Here is a 17037-nt window from a genome sequence, read left to right on the forward strand (position 1 = left end):
CATATGTTTATTATATTTAACTGCCCCCATTCCTATATTTAATGGCTGGTCTTATTTTTTTAACTATGCTTATTTGATTATAATGGCCCTTGCCATTATTATTTATTATTTGATTTTATTTTCTATTTATGTATTTTCTTTCTTACTTTATGCTATTTCATTTTCTTTCCTAGTTATTTTATTCAGTTTTTATTGCTTTTCATTATTATTAATATTGTACTTATGTTTAAAGGCCCCTCCTATCAATGAAAGCAAGCTTGTCTATTCCAAATCTCAACATGGTATTAGAGCCTAACGCTAGATCCAACAACCCCTGAGCTTCTCTTCTGGTTCCTGCAGCCGCCACCTACACCTACTTCTCCTAGCCGACGACCTCCTCTGATGGGTCCAACGAACTGCAGGAATCCTGTGGTTCAAGCAGCCACCGACAAGTTTCCTGTTCCCTGCAATTACTTTCAATTCCAGATGAAATCTAACCTTAGATTTCTGTCTGTCAGGTTCCTGTCCATCTGCAATCTCCTTATAGTCTATTGTTTTTTAATTCCAGAAGGAATCTCCCTCCCTATTACCTGTAGGTTTTTGTCCGTCTCATTAAAGGGTCCATGTAGTTTGCCGTTATTCTTTGAAGATTCCCTGTTGTCATGTGGTGGATTCCTACAGGAATAATTCCTGCGCCACTGTTCTATAGGAAAAATTCCTGCAGTTGTCTTGCTACTTGAATTCCTACAAGGTGTATCCATTTGTTGTGATTCTACCGAAATTCATCGATGACTCAGAACCCGAATAACATATCCTTTGGTACAGTCAAAATTATGGCTGATTCTTTCAATGAATCATCTTCAGAAGACATTCTTGACTTCACTGGAGGATCGACTCCAACCTCCGCTCCGTTGCAGGCTTGAGGACTGGAAGCCAACATGAATTTCTTGATCACAACTCATAATTTGAATGACAGTATCTTCCTCCAATGATCCCAAGCAGTGTCCTTATTCGTCAAAGGACGTGTGGAGTTCGGTCATCTCACAGGTATGATTCGCGAGCCTCCAAAGACTGACCTGACATATAAAGCTGAGGAAGGGGAGAGCTCCATAGTCATGGTATGACCGATCAACTTCATTGAGACTTCAATTGGTCGTTCGTACATGTTACTCTCTTCAACTAATGCTCTCTGGACTGCTGTTCATGATACCTACTCCGTTGTAGGAAATTCTGACCAACTCTATGAGCTTTTTAAGAAAATTTGGGAAGCAAAACAAGGGTCAAAGGTCGTGACGTAATATTATAATGACTTGGTTGCATTATGGATGAAATGTGATTTGTATTAAGGCTTCACGTGGGAGTCTCCGACCGACTTATCCCTCTTTGAGAAGATCGTAGAAAGGATTGTATGTACCAATTCCTTGCTAGCCTTAACAATGACTTTGACGAAGTACAGGGTCGTATTCTTGGTTAGGATCCTCTTCTATTTGCTTGAGCTACTTTTATCAAATTCATTGGGAAGAAAGCAAGAGACTTGTCATGCTCGACACTACTATTCCTTCAGTTAAGTCGTCAGCCTTGATCTTAGATAGTGCTTAACCCTCATCTATGCATCCTTGGACCGGTCGCCCCACATGTGATTAATGTCACAAACCCAATCATGCTCGAGACAAGTGTTGGAAATTTCATGGTATGTCGACGTACAAATCTTCGACCAATTCCTTTGCTACCTAGGGACTCACGACGATGGTCAAACCAGGCATGACTCAATCAACCTCTACCCGAAACATCCCATAATCCTCCAAATCCTTAAAAAAATTAGATGTAGCAATTAATCATGTTTCTTGGAGCTAATCAAGTCTCTGCGGGTCCATTGACTTCCCATGTCCAACAAGGTACTCTTCTCATTCCTTCAGTTTATTCCTCCTATAGTCCATGAATTTTTGATTTAAGATCACATGATTGGTTGCTCGCAAGCTTTCTCAACTTACTATTCGTGCTCTTGAAAAATGTACCGTCAAAATTGTCGATGGATCCTGTAGCTCAATTTATGGTAAATTGTCGATTATACCAACGACTGATCAAACTTTAAAGTCTGTTTTATATGTTCCACGACTTCAATGTAACTTATTATCAGCTAACAAGTTGACAAGTATTATCGATTGCGTTGCTAATTTCTCGTTTAATGTTTGTGTTTTCAGGATCGTCGTTCGGGAATGATGATTAGAACTGTTAAGAGGGTAGCTGAACTCTACTACTTCCAAGAGAAAAAAATGAAGAGTGAAGACACGACGTTCAAAAGTTTTTGTTTATCTGGAGTCATTAACTGCCCCATTATCTTATTACATTGTCGTTTAAAGCATCCTAGTTTTTAATATTTGAAAAATGCTTCTGATGGTTTTTAATAAATTTTTTCTAACTTCAATTGAAAGACATGTCAGTTAGCCAATCATCACCAGGTCCATTACCCACCTCACGCTTACACACCTTCCGCTCATTTCTCCCTCATCCACAGTGATATGAGGCCTTCTCTCACTCCTAGCAACACCAATAAATGATTTTTCTTGACCTTAATTGATGATCACATTTGAATGACGTGGGTCTATATTTTAAAAGACAAATCGAAAATTGATGTGACCTTCCAGAACTTCTACTCCTTTGTCATAACTCGATTAAAATCTCTTATTCAGGTCCTTTAGGCCAGCAATGGCCGTGTGTTTTTAACTATTTTGAATGAATTCTTGTTAAGTAAAGATATCCTCCACCATAGGTTTTGTGTGAATACTCAACAAAATGGGGTTGCCGAGAGAAAAATCGATCTTTCCTCTATATTGTTCGCTCCATTATATTTCAATCAAATGTCCTGAAATATTTTTGGAATGATGCCGTTCTAACTGCCACCTATCTCCTAAATAATCTCCTTCCAAAATTCTAAATTCTGAACCCCCTTAACTGTCCTGATGTCATGCTTCCTTGCCAATCGAGTCTTCTCCACTTTAGATCCCAAAATTTTTTGGAGCCACTGCCTTTTTTGGTAACACTGCCCCTATTCAGAGTAAATTTAATTCAATATTCATAAAATTTATCTTACTTGGATACTCCACAACTCAAAAGGGGTATCAATGCCTTAATTCAACCACAAGCAAAATTTATGTGAATGCCGACGTCATCTTCTTTGATAATCTTCCCTATTTTTCTAGCTCGATTTCTAGTGAGGAGGAGCTTGAGTTCCCTGGCACTGTCCCTTATCCTACTCTTATGGATGGTCCTCTCATTGTTCCCATCACTAAGGAGTCCCCTGTCCCATTGAGTGCACTATTTCCTGCTCCAACTATCCGTGTCTACACTCGGCGCACCCATCTCAATGCTCTAACTCAGGAGCTCGCTACCTCCTTAGAGGACATTGACTCCACTCGGGGCAACATCCTCAATATAACCCCTCATCCGAATGAGGAGGTGAATTCTTCAAGTAAGGTACGCAATCATGCTCTATCTATTTTATTGCAAAATATTTGTCTTTCCACGGTTTATTGCCGACCTATAGAACATTTGCCATTCCCTGACGGACCATTAGATCCCTGCTACTATTGAGGTTGCTCTTATTGATCCAGCCTGGAAAATGACATTAATGGAGGAGTTGAATGTCTTTTAGGGGAACCATACGTGGGACGTCGTGGTCCTTTCTCGGGATAAAAAAGCTGTTGGGCGCTAATAGATTTTATCAGCAAGTTCAACTTTGACAGATCATTTGAACGCAACACGACAAGATTGGTTGCTAAAGGATACTCACAAACCTTCGGAGTTTAATATGATGCGTTATTTGCTCCAGTGGCTAAGTTAAATACTATTTGAGTTCTATTATCACTTGCGGTAAATATGGATTGATTTTTATTCTATCTAGATGTCAAGAATGCATTCTTGAATGATGAGTCGATTGAAGAAGTATACATGTCTCTTCTTCCGGGTTTTGATTGTACTCCCTCTAGAGAACAAATGTGCATGCTGCAAAAGTCTTTTTATGGGCTAAAACAGTCCCCAAGGGTTTGGTTTGACATGTTCACGAAGGTGGTCATGGGCCATGATTTTACTCAGGCTCAATCTTTCACACTTTTCTTCCGACACTCCTTCAAGGTAGTTATTCTTATTGTTTATGTTGACAATATTGTTCTTACAGGCAACGATCTTCCAACATTAGTCCTTAAATGACATTCTTTCTTCGTCCTTCGAGATGAAAGATTTGGGATCTCTCCAGCATTTCTTAGGCATGGAAGTGTCCCGATCCTCTCAGGAAATTTGCCTGTCTCAGCGCAAATATGTGATTGATCTTCGGACAGAGAACAATCTTCTTCTGTGCAAACCTGTTATTGTTTCTATTAATCACAAGGAAAAATAATCTGACATTATCAATGTTGTATCTGCCAACATAACTCATTGCCAGTGCCTTATGGGAAAACTCGACTTATACTTACCCCGACATATGCCACGCAATTGGAATAGTGAGTCAATTCATGCATGGGCACCACCTTCAAGCTGTCCATCTGGTTCTTCACTCCTTAAAAGATACACCGACTTATGTTTGTTCTTTTTTCACCACACCTCTCGGTTTATTGCTGTTTATATAGATGCTGATTAGACTGGATGAGTTCATGATTGACGTTCCATCTCGGGCTATTGCTCATTTGTATGGAGCAAGCTGTGGAAAAACAAAAAACAGTCAGTAGTCGCTCGAAGCAGTGCTGAAGATGAATTTCGATGCATGTCCTTAGGAATCTGTTAAGCTCTTTGGTTGCACATCATGCTTCGTGAACTTTGTATGCCAACCTATGTCTCACTGCAACTATTCTGTGATAATAAGACCACCATCAGCATTGCGCATAACCCAGTCCAGCATGATTGTACCAAATATGTGTAGATTGACAAATACTTCATTAAGAAAAAGATATAGTACGGGGAGACTTATGTTCCATATCTGCCCTACAGTGGTCAACTAGCGGATATTATCGCCAAGAATCTGCCTCACCCTTTGTTCAATGACTCAAATCCAAGTTGAACATGACTGACATCCATGTTTCAACTTCAGGGAGCATTAGATTATAACGGCCTATGTCATTATTACTTATTATTTGATTTTATTCCCTGAATATGTATTTCTTTTTTTTATTTTGTTCTATTTTATGCTTTTTTTTTCTAGCTATTTTATTCTATTTTTGCTGTTTTCATTATTATGCCTATTGTAATTGGGTTTAAATAACCCTCATCCTATCAATGAAAGTAAGCTGGTCTATTCTAAATCTCAACGCTGCTAAACAGTGTAGTCAAAGAGGGGATTAAGACATTCCTTAAATTCTTAGGTTGTTTACCCTTGTATTTCTTATGATTTTTAATATGATTTTCTAAATAAACAGGCACTTTGTAGCCCTAAACTAAACCATTATAAACAAATAAATTTTTTTTATCAGTTTTAATTAATTTGAAGTTGACTTTTGGGGCAATCTTCTCCTTGGAATTTCCTAAAAATAAGATTATTGATCGACTTCAATTAATTTGAAGTTGGCTTTTGTGCCATTATTCTCCCTGAACGGTCTTATGTGAGAGTTTAAAAATTCATCATGATTGCTTGAAGTTTCTTTGGTGAGGACTTCAGCTATCTTCAGTAGGTTAGTATTATATTTTCTCTTTTCTCCACCTCTTGGTTCCATTATTCTCCCGGAACGGTCTTATGTGAGAGTTAAAAAATTCATCATGATTGCTTGAAGTTTCTTTGGTGAGGACTTCAAGCTATCTTCAGTAGGTTAGTCTTATGTTTTTTCTTTTCTCACCCTCTTGCTCTTTGCCAACCTAGATCTCTAGCTTTAGCCAAGCCCAGCACCCTATAATTCCAAGCCACCATCATCCACATAACTCTTCAAATCTATCCTACTTAAGAATCCCACCACTGTTCTACAACTTATATAGGAAAATTATTAGATTGGCTAGTGCTGTATCCTGAAAGTGCAAATATCAGGAGATATGTTCTTATTACGTTTCTATATCTACTTAATTGAGGACATCCCCAATTTATGCTTCATATTGTGTTAATCATGCATGCCTATTAATTGGCAATTGATCCGAGTCAATTCACATGAATGAGTTTCTTTTTCAACTCAGTTTTAAATTAAGGTCTCCTTGAGTTCTTTCCCTCTTGTCACACTTTTAAATCCTAGTTGCCACTTCCTTTTTCTCTGTCCCACACACCACCCCAGAACTTTCATGTAACCCGCACACCTAACTTCTTGCTTGTGAATCACTTTGCTTAACTGTTTCCATAGGCCACAAATGTCTCCTGGCATAGCTTTGCCCACTCGCTTGCACTTCGGTGCATCATGCTGACTCGCTTGACATATAAGCTCGCTCGTTGTGCTTGATTGAGACTTGTTGCGATCGAGCACTCGATTCTGACTTGTCAGATTTGCCTATGCTCGCCACACTAGATTGAGTGTTGCTTTTGCAAAACTTTTTTTCATTATGCGTTCGCATTCTTGCGGTGTTTGCTGCATGCACTTGCTACAGCTAGACCAAACCTTTATGGCTTAAAAATCCACGACTGATGGTTTAAGTTGACTTTAAGGCTCTCCTCTCTTTTCCAAACAATACTACGGCTTCTCACTCTTATCTCAATGAGTCAATCCCCTCAACTATTGATGCCAACATCAAACTTAATGGTATTAACTGTCTCCTGTCCTTGCGGGCCTTTTGCTTCTAGGTCACTGCCCATGAAAAAATTCAATCACTTCTATCTCTCCTTCAGAAAACACTGACATCATAAAGTTATCAAAATGTCAAGCTTTTGATTATGGCATTTTCACTTGTTACTCAATAGTTTAGAACTTTTCGTTGCCTTAACTGTCATATTTCAAGCTTCTGAAAAGACACGAGGTTATTTGCTCGCATACTTTCAAATGAATAACATCTCTTCACTCTCCTTTTCTTTTGAGATATTTTTTCTTCAATAATGTGATCTAAAAATCTACGAATACTGTGGCACCTTCCTAAAAAATGGAATGATTTTACGTCAACGCCATCTCTTCATAACTGATTAAAATATCTGGCAAAAGTAGACTGAATATTTCTCTGTAAAATTTCTATTTGTTCTCCATTGACCTGGCCGCTAATTCTTACGGTAGTCAGGAAATCATTGATGTATTAGCCATGTTGGTGGCAGCTGGGGGTTATGATTTGAATACTTATTCGGCTTGCCCTCATTGTAGTCAGAAAATGGAACGATGCTCTTCAGGATATTGTCTTTTATTGGGATAAAATGTCATAGTTTTGTAGGGCAAGAATTAACCTATTGTATTAGGATCCAATGCTGAAATTGAATTCAGGGCAACTGTTTAAAGCATCTGCGAGTTTCTATGGATCAAGATCAGATCGGACAATGTAAAGGTCAAGTGAAATAACTATTGAAGATGTGCTGTGAAAATAATTCTGTAATCAATATTACACACAGTCCAATATAATATGATCGCACCTAACTTGTGGAAGTTCATAAACACTTCCGAAAGGAGAATCAGGAAACTGGACTGATCTTCACCCCATACGTGCCAACATGAAATCAATTTGTTGACATATTTGTCAAAGGACTTAGAATAATTGTTCCACGGCTTAAAATTGCACAATTTGAGGCACGCCTTAAGGCCCGCCTCAACACAATTCTTGAAGAAAACACTTTAAAGTGTATGCTTTGAGCAGGGGTGAGGCGTGCTCCTCACATGGATTGAGGCATGCCTCAAGATGCATATTGCTTCAATTCTGCCGAGGTGTGCACCTCTCGTGCTTAGATTTATTATTATTATTATTATTACTTTTATTTCATATCCGAGACGGTTCAAACACAAATCAAGCCCACACCCTCACATGCAAGTGCTCCCCTCTCCCCTATTGGGCATCTAACATCGGGACCTGTTACTTTTGCCACCTGCGCCACCACCATCTCTCACTTCTTCAGCTTTTACCATTGTCACTGCTGTTTCTCGCTGCTTCTGGTGCAATAACTGCTTGCTTCTTTTGCTACTTCCATCAGTTAATCTTACTATTGTTGTCATCGCCGTTGTCACCTGTAGTTTTGAGTGTTGATTATTTATTATATTCTTATTTAGACCTATGGATGTTATTAAATTGGTTGGATAATAAGAGTGAGAGAAGTCTATTATGGTAAATATATTTTAAAATATTTACTTTGATATTTTTTGTTACTTTCATTTTATGATTTATGTTAGTTTGATGAGTTGATGTTTACATTATATTTTTGTTTTGTGCAGATTATTACATGATATTTTGGAGCTTCTACAAATTATTATTTTATATAAACACATTTTGCCACTTTTTATTATGCAGAATGTTAATATATATATATATATATATATATATATATATATATATATATCTATAAGTTATGATGTGAATATATTATTTTTTCTCTTTATTTTGGTTTATGCAATTTTCAAACTGTGATGCTTATTCCTTATACACGTCATGGCTTATGCCTCATCTCTTGAATCGAAAATGTCTCAATATCTAATTGCATAATTTTAAACATTTAACTGACCTATACTATCTAGTTTTAGCGGGAGCGTTGAAGCCAATAGGACTTGTTGCTACTTTTCCCCCACACGTTTCATTTTTATCCAATCAAAGGCCGAGCCTCCGGTGTACATGAATTAAGATTTTGACACTTAGATTAAAAGTCCTTTGTAGCCTTTCGTTTGCTTTCTCGTGGATCCCTAAGGCAGTTGGCCTTTATGGGAGGATTGATTCCCACATAATTTTTTGTAATGACTAATTTGCTTTGATTTTTTTTTAAAACTTTTAGACATGCCTATATAAATCCCCACCCTTTCTACAAATAAAAAACAACAAGGACTCCTAGTACTTTGTACTTTTTTGTAATAAACATTGCATGTAATTTATGCGACTTATTGATCAGTAATGGTTAAATTTGCCTAATAAGAAATTGGTGTACTTTCAATAGGAAATTTGGAATAAAAAGTGATTTTGCATGTTTTAATCATGTTTTTTCTGTTGTTCAAATTGGCATCCTTACAATTATTAGTATGTGCCGTTCTAACAGGTTTCTATGTATTCATATTGCAAGTTTAATTGGCTATTTTATATTTATGGTACATAGTTTATATTCTATTGCTTTTTTTATATTTATTGCTCATTGTCTACACGCTATATTTTTAATTTCTGGTTTATCAATAAATTACTGTCTAATATATAGTGTCCAGAGTCTTAACCTTTATCATCTGCTGAGTAGAAGTGTCCTTTTCTGAATTTTCTTAAGTTGGGCTTAATTTCAGGACATTCCGGTACGGCTTCGTCCTTCTATCTATAAAGCTTGGGCACGGGCATTTCATGCAGGTTTTTTTTTCCTTCTATTTCCAGTGCACACATATTTTGTTTTAATTTGGATTTAAAAGTTCCTCATAAACTTGCTATTTTACTATTTTGTATGAACATATGTTTTGTGATGATGTTTTGGATATGCAGATGCAGGGTCTTTACTTATTTTGAGATGGTAATTTTCATTGAACTTTCTTATCGAGTAAGTAGAACATCATTTTCTGTTGCTAAGTTTGTTTTGGAATATTTGGCTGTATATCTTATAAAATACAACAATTGACATTTTTTCTCTATGTTTTTGTGGTTGGCTTATTTATATTTTTTAAGGAGAAAGTATTCTAGTACATTGCTAAAGATTAATCAATGTGTAATATTTGAAATCTACACAGATCTGCAAAATTGGCGTTGTTTGTATAAAGAATGTTAAACTTATAAAGTTGCAGACAATTAACATAGCTGAACTTCCCATCTATCTTTTTTGATCCACCTTTTCCAACTACTTGTTTTGGCTCTATGAGTTATACTTCACCCAGTTAGTATTATTGTTGAAAGATCTCGAAAATAATTAGGATTATATTCCATATTTATTATACTCTATATTTAGAGGGTTATGAATTGTACGAGTGATCTTAGGAATCACTATTTATTTTCTCCTGAATTAAAGAGATTAGTTGCCTCTTATATTTGCTATTATTCTTTTCCTCGTCTACTGTATCTTGCTTTTATTGCTTTCCTTATCAGTAAATTATGTAATAGGTATTTATACCCTTCTTTGCATCAATAAGAATAAGCCCTCTTATATTTCGTCATTGGTATCAGAGCGTCCGATCCGCAGGGGCGTCTTCCTCTGAGCAAGATCGCTAAACCCTAGAGCTTGCGGCGGCTACAATAGCATCCGATCTGCAGCGGCGTCTTCCTTTGAGCAAGATCGCTAAATGCTAGAGCTTGCGGCGGTGATCGATATAACTAGTAGTCGGGATCGTGATTGGCGCAGAGACCCGAAACTCAGCCTTTCCTTTCTTCTGCTTCTTCGTCACGAAGCAATTGCGATCAGAGATCGCTGGGAAGGCAATGAGAGGATCACGTCTCGCTGGCAAGGATCGCGCGCGTGGTGGACGAAGCGATTCCGCTTCTCGAAGTCCTTTCGACGACGAAGGTGGTAATCTTTTGCTTCGGTGGGCGAATTTCGAGATCCTACTGCACCCTCCATTCTTCATTTATAAAATGTCTGAAGTCCCGTCTAGGACAAGCCAGCCTCTTCAGCCATCTCAGTCCGAACCTCAGAGAAATACATCTGAAAACCATCCCATTCAGATCACTACATTCCTCTGAAAACCATCCCATTCAGATCACTACATTCCGACTAAATGGTGATAATTTTCTTCAATGGTCACAATGTGCTCACATGTATCTCCGGTGATACTAAGCAACCTGACGTGAATGACATAACTTATGTCATTTGGGGTGCAAAATACTCAATGGTAATGACATTGTCGGTCAATTCTATGACTGAAGAGATAAGTGCAAATTTTCTGTGTTACTCTACAACCAAAGAATTATGAGACAATGCTTCAAAAATGTACTATGATCTTGGAAATCAATCCCAAGTTTACGAGTTGACTCTAAGACTTGGGGAAATTTGCCAAAATGAGGATATTGTGACAAAATGTTTAAATTCTTTTAAGCGAATTTGGCAGGACTTGGACTTATTCAACGATTATGAGTGGAAATTAAACGATAGTTGCAATAAGTACAAGAAGATAGTGGATACTGACCGAATCTTCAAATTTTTTGCAAGTCTAAACATTGAACATGATGAGGTCCGTGGCCGAATAATCGGAAGAAATCCTCTGCCTCCAATTGGTGAAGTTTTTACGGAGGGAAGGACGGAGGTAAGGAGAGGAGATTTGGAGACATGTGATGTTGGGGAAGAAGGCTGTAGGTTTAACCGTGTCCGTGGAAGGATCAACACTCTCTTTTCCGGAAGCTCAAGTAAGCAGGAAAACTTCTCACAATCAGCGTGTAGAAGACAAAAAGCAATCTGAAATGTGACTCTGTGGAAAACCACGTCATACTTGCAAAAAATGCTAGAAATTGCATGGTAAACCATCTAATGGTAAGAGAAAAAAATTGGTGAACATATCACACCCACAACAAATGAGGATGAGTCATCCCAAATTACTAAAGAGCAATTAAGTCATCTTCTTAAACTGCTATCGGTTCTATAGCACAAATATGTAGTAATCCATTGGCTTTATCTGTTCTAGGAAGTACCACTCCTTGGATCATTGATTCAGGAGCATATGATTATATGACAAGCTGTTCTCAATTATTTGATTCGTATTATCCATGTTGTATTATCCATGTTTTATCCATGTTCCAGTTCCGAAAAAATTAGAATAGTTGATGACAGTTTTTCTCCTATTGCAAGAAAATGAAATATTAAAATTTCAGAAAAAATCTCTTTGAAATCTGTCTTACATGTTCCAAAACTTGTATGTAATCTTATTTCCGTTACAAATTGTCTAAAGATTTTGATTATTCCATTCTTTTTTCTTCTTCAAATTGTGTTTTTCAGGACCAAAACTTGTGGAAGATTATTGAAACTGCTAGAGAAATAAATGGGTTGTACTACTATGATGGAACTGATTCTGCGAATAAAATAACTCATGGATTAGGTAGTACAAGTTCAAGCTTTGACTAGGACAAGTTATGTTATGACATAAAAGATTAGGACATTCTAGCTTTCCATATCTCAAATTTTTATTTACTAAACTATTTAAAAATATTGATTGTTCAAAACTTTACCGTGAGATGTCTAATTTATCTAAAAATCATCGTGCTTCGTTTTCAATAAAATCATATTCCTCTTCAAAACCATTTTATTTGTTGCATAGTGATGTTTGGGGTCCATCCAAAGTTAACACACTTTCTGAAAAAAAATGGTTTGTAACATTTCTTGATGATCACACACGAGCTTGCTGGGTTTATTTATTGGAAAAAAAATCTGAAGTTGAATAATGATTTAAAGATTTTTTCCACATAATTGAAAATCAATTTCAAACAAAAATTGACATTCTAAGAACGAATAATGAAACCGAATATTTCAACAAATATTTGAGAACATTTATTTTGGAAAAAATGTATTCTGCATTAATCCACATGTCGTGACACACCACAACAAAATTGTATTGCTGAAAGGAAAAATAGACATTTGTTTGAAGTTACCCGGACACTCATGTTTTCCATGAATGTTCCTAAATATCATTGGGGTAATGCACTTCTTATCTCCTGTTATTTAATAAACAAAATGTTATCTTGAGTTCTGAAATTTAAAACAACTTTATAAGTTTTAAAAAATTATTTTTTTACATCTAAGATAACAGCTGATCTTCCTTTAAACCTTAAACCTGTTATTTATTGCACTTGTTGTGACACACCACAACAAAATTGTATTGCTGAAAGGAAAAATAGTCATTTAAAAATAGACATTTGTTTGAAGTTACCCGGACACTCATGTTTTCCATGAATGTTCCTAAATATCATTGGGGTAATGCACTTCTTATCTCCTGTTATTTAATAAACAAAATGTTATCTCAAGTTCTGAAATTTAAAAATTTTTTACAAATTTTAAAAAAAATTATTTTTTCACATCTAAGATAACAACTGATATTCCTTTAAAAATTTTTTGAATGTATTTGTCATGTGCATGTCCCAAATGTGTTTCGCTCAAAACTTGATCCCAAAGATGAAAAATGTGTTTTATCGGGTATGCTTTCAATAAATGTGGGTACTAATACTTCAATCCTGTCACAAAGAAATTTTTTGAGAGCATGAATGTCAAGTTTGTCAAGGATCACTCTTTTTTCAAAATAATTTTCTTCAGGGGGAGAACTTAGTTGAAGAAAATAGAAGAAAACTTAGTTGAAGAAAATAATTTTTGGGAAACTTTAACCATTTCTTTAACTAATTCTGATATGAAAACCAAGATCAGCACTACTAATCCTGTTTTGCCAGATGTTACCTTATCAGAGACAGGGAGACAAGTACTTCCAACAAGTCATAATATAGTGGATCATAATTCTCAACATGAGTTGCAGGTTTATACTAGGAAGAAATTCCATGAAGTTACTACGACCCCAGTTATTTCCTCAGCAGATGTTCAAACACTTTTGCCGAATAATGACCCTACAACTCAGATTAACCTTCCCTCTACTTCCACTTCTTCTGATCTGGATCTTCCAGTTGCTTTCGGAAAAAGTATCCAAACAAACACGAAACATCTTATCACACAATAATTTTCATATGAAAAACTATCAAAAAATCATAGAGCATTTGTCTTTAGGATTTCTAATATGCTTGTTCCAAGAACTATTCAGGAAACATTAGGTGAAAGCATTAGGTGAATTAGGTGAACTGAGTTGTAGATTAGCTGTGATGGAAGAAATAAATGCTCTTAAAAGAAATAATACTTGGACAGTCATTGATCTATCTAAAGAAAAAAAGACGGTTGGGTGCAAATGGGTGTTCACGATGAATTTTAAAGCTGATGGAATTGTGGAGAGATTCAAAGCGAAACTAGTAGGAAAATGATTTACTCAAACTCATGGTATTGATTACCAAGGGACGTTTGCTCCTGTTGCTAAAATTAACTCTATTAGAGTATTTATTTCTCTTGCACTTAACTTTAAATGGCCACTTCATCAATTTGATGCAAAGAATGCATTTTTAAATGGAGAATTGCGAGAAGAAGTATATATGGAACTGCCACCCGAATTTGAAGAAAAATTTGGAAAATGTTAAGTGTGCAAATTAAATAAATCTCTGTATGGGTTAAAACAGTCTTCTAGAGCTTGGTTTGAGCGTTTTAGTGATGTTATCAAGAGACATGAATTCTCTCAAAGCCAAGCTGATCACACTCTCTTTTTCAAACATTCCATCAATGATAAAGTAACCATTGTGATTGTATATGTAGATGACATAATCATGACAGGGGATGTCTCTCTGGAGATTAGCAACTTGAAGAGGAAAATTGAAGCCAAATTTAATATGTATTAAAGACTTGGGAAAGAGGAAATATTTCCTCGGAATGAAGTTTGCAAGATCCAAGAGGGAATTTTTTGTCAATTAACGCAAGTATGCCCTTGATTTACTCAGAAACAAGAATGACAGGTTGCAAAACAACAAATACTCCAATTAAACCTAATATAAAGTTGAAAACAACAGTAGCTAATGAGGTAATGGACAAAGCACGCTATCAAAGATTGATTGGGCGACTATTCTATTTGGCTCACCTTCGACGTGACATAGCCCTTGCAGTGAGTGTTGTGAGTCAATTCATGCATTCACCTGGACCTACTCACTTCGAAGCTGCATTCAGAATTTTGAGATTCCTCAAAAGAATACTAGAAAAAGACTTTTGTTCAAAAAGGGAGAACATCTTCTAATAGAGACCCACACTGATGCAGATTGGGCAAGAGATGTAAATGATAAAACATCCACATCAGGTTATTATACCTTTGTAGGCGGAAATCTGGTTACTTGGAAAAGTAAAAAATAAAGTGTGGTGACAAGAAGTAGTGCTGAAGCAAAATTCCACTCGGTGAGACATGGACCCTGTGAAATATGGATAAAAAGACTCCTGGAAGAGTTGAAGATTCTTACACTAACATCTGTTAAAGTTTACTGTGACAACAAGGCTGCAATCTGTATAGCTAATAATCCAGTTCTACATGACTGCACAAAACATGTAGAAGTTGACAAACATTTCATCAAGAAGAAGATAGATAGTGGTATGATATGTATGTGATACATACCCACTGCTAGCCAAACAACATATATACTAACAAAAGCCTTTCCAAAGTGCAACACAAGAATCTAATTAGCAAGCTTGCCATGAGTGTCATCTTCATGCCGGCTTGAGTGGGAGTGTTGAATGATTTCGAAAATAATTAGGATTCTATTCTATATTTGTTATGCTCTATATTTAGTGGGTTATGATTTATATAAGTGATCTTAGGAATTACTATTTATTTTCTCCTTAATTAGGAAGATTAGCTGTCTCTTATATTTTTTATTATTCCTTTAATTGTCTACTGTATCCTGTTTTTATTGCTTTCCTTACCTGTAAATCCTGTAATGAGTATTTTTACCTCTCTTTGCATCAATAAGAATAAGCCCTCTTATATTTCTTTAGTTATACACGTATATGCTGGGTTATTTTTATTTTGAGGGGTTGCTTGGTTGCAAATACTATCAGTTTAAAATAGAAGAAAAGCTGGGGATTTAATTTTTTCGGCATTTGTTTTGAAGTAGTTAAATGAAAATGATTTGTATAGGGGTTCATTTGAAAAGCCCAAGAAATGCGGGGTTCATTTGAAAAACCCAAGAATTGCTATTTTGGACAACTTTGGAATTCGTTGAAATTAGGTGAATTCAAATGATTTGAATACTCAGAGTCAATGGCCTCATCATCTGTCTTTGAACGCCTCTTGTTGTTGACTTTGTCGCCTGCAATTAGCTGCCTCTTGTCGCTAGCCATTGCTCGCTAGCTCTGGTCACTGTCATCACCCACTGCTAACTGTTGTTGTTTCCACTAGCTGTTGCCGCCCGCCACCATAATTGATTGCTTCCCGTTGTCGCCACCAAATCAGATTGTCATTGTTGCATTTTAATTCATTTAAAATGTTTCTTAAAAAGTGCATAAACAAATGTTTTAATGTATTTTATTTACATCTAGACATATAACTCTTACTTTTTAGTTATTCATCTTTTTAAAATGCATGTATTTTAAAAAAATCAAACAAAATAACTGCTAATTATTTTCTTTTCACATCTGCTTGCTATGCTACTTTTGGATATGTTCCTTTCCTTTATTTTCTTCCACATTAGTCTTTTTTTACCATTTATTGCCTCAATCTTGTTTGTTCTGCAACAAAATGATCCAAGTCTATTTATATTTAGTTTTTTCTTCAATAGGATTTAGTCTTGCACTCTCTATTAGTAATGATGGATTCCATGCTTCTTTTACCTTATGTCTATCCTAACATTCCAATGTTTGCTGGACTAAATTTGATTTGATTGTCTGTACTTTTAAAGCGCAGGTCAATGCTAGTAAGGCTATTACTAATTAATATTTAAGGTATTCTTTTATCACAGTGTTTTGAGATGGGAGCAAATTATTGGACGGTGCTTAAATCATGTTGATCTCTTTTTTAATGAGGTTGACACACTCTTATTTTCTTGGTCTATAGAATCCAGCCCTAGCATAGGAGCTCCTTCATCAGATCCTCAACAGGCTTACCTAGTGATTAGATGGACCCTAGACCAAACATAAAATCATAGCAAACCGTCTTTCTTGGTTTAAGATGAACTCAAAGTTGCCTTCAACTCACTCAGAATTAAGTCGAGTGGATTATTATTATATTATTAATAACTAGAAAATTAATTAAGTGGTTGTTTGAGATCAATTTTTTTTTTATTTTTATATTTGAAAATAAAAAAAAAAAAGGAAACAAACAATAAAAAGTTTGCTTTTCCGTGTTGTGTTTTATTTATGTTTTTTTTTTATTTTTTGGAGGAATACTTCTATTTTTAAAATGCTCAAAACAGAAAAATATGTTTTTACTTGTTTTTATAACACTGAAAATAGCAAGTTTAGTGGCCCGCGGCCAC

The 17037-nt window shown here is 35.9% G+C and overlaps 1 protein-coding gene across 2 annotated transcripts in view; it reads left to right on the plus strand.

The window, feature by feature from the left end:
* LOC110029374 (phosphatidylserine decarboxylase proenzyme 1, mitochondrial) overlaps positions 1 to 17037 on the plus strand; it is a 58837-nt gene that overhangs the window by 11581 nt on the left and 30219 nt on the right. For both annotated transcript variants that reach the window (XM_020731640.1, XM_020731639.1), the window contains exon 5: positions 9321 to 9381. In XM_020731640.1, coding sequence (XP_020587299.1) covers positions 9321 to 9381 — 61 coding nt within the window. The remainder of the gene's footprint in view (positions 1 to 9320; positions 9382 to 17037) is intronic.

Source organism: Phalaenopsis equestris, unplaced genomic scaffold (assembly GCF_001263595.1).
Source record: "Phalaenopsis equestris unplaced genomic scaffold, ASM126359v1 Scaffold000568, whole genome shotgun sequence".
Classification (NCBI taxonomy): Eukaryota; Viridiplantae; Streptophyta; class Magnoliopsida; order Asparagales; family Orchidaceae; genus Phalaenopsis; species Phalaenopsis equestris.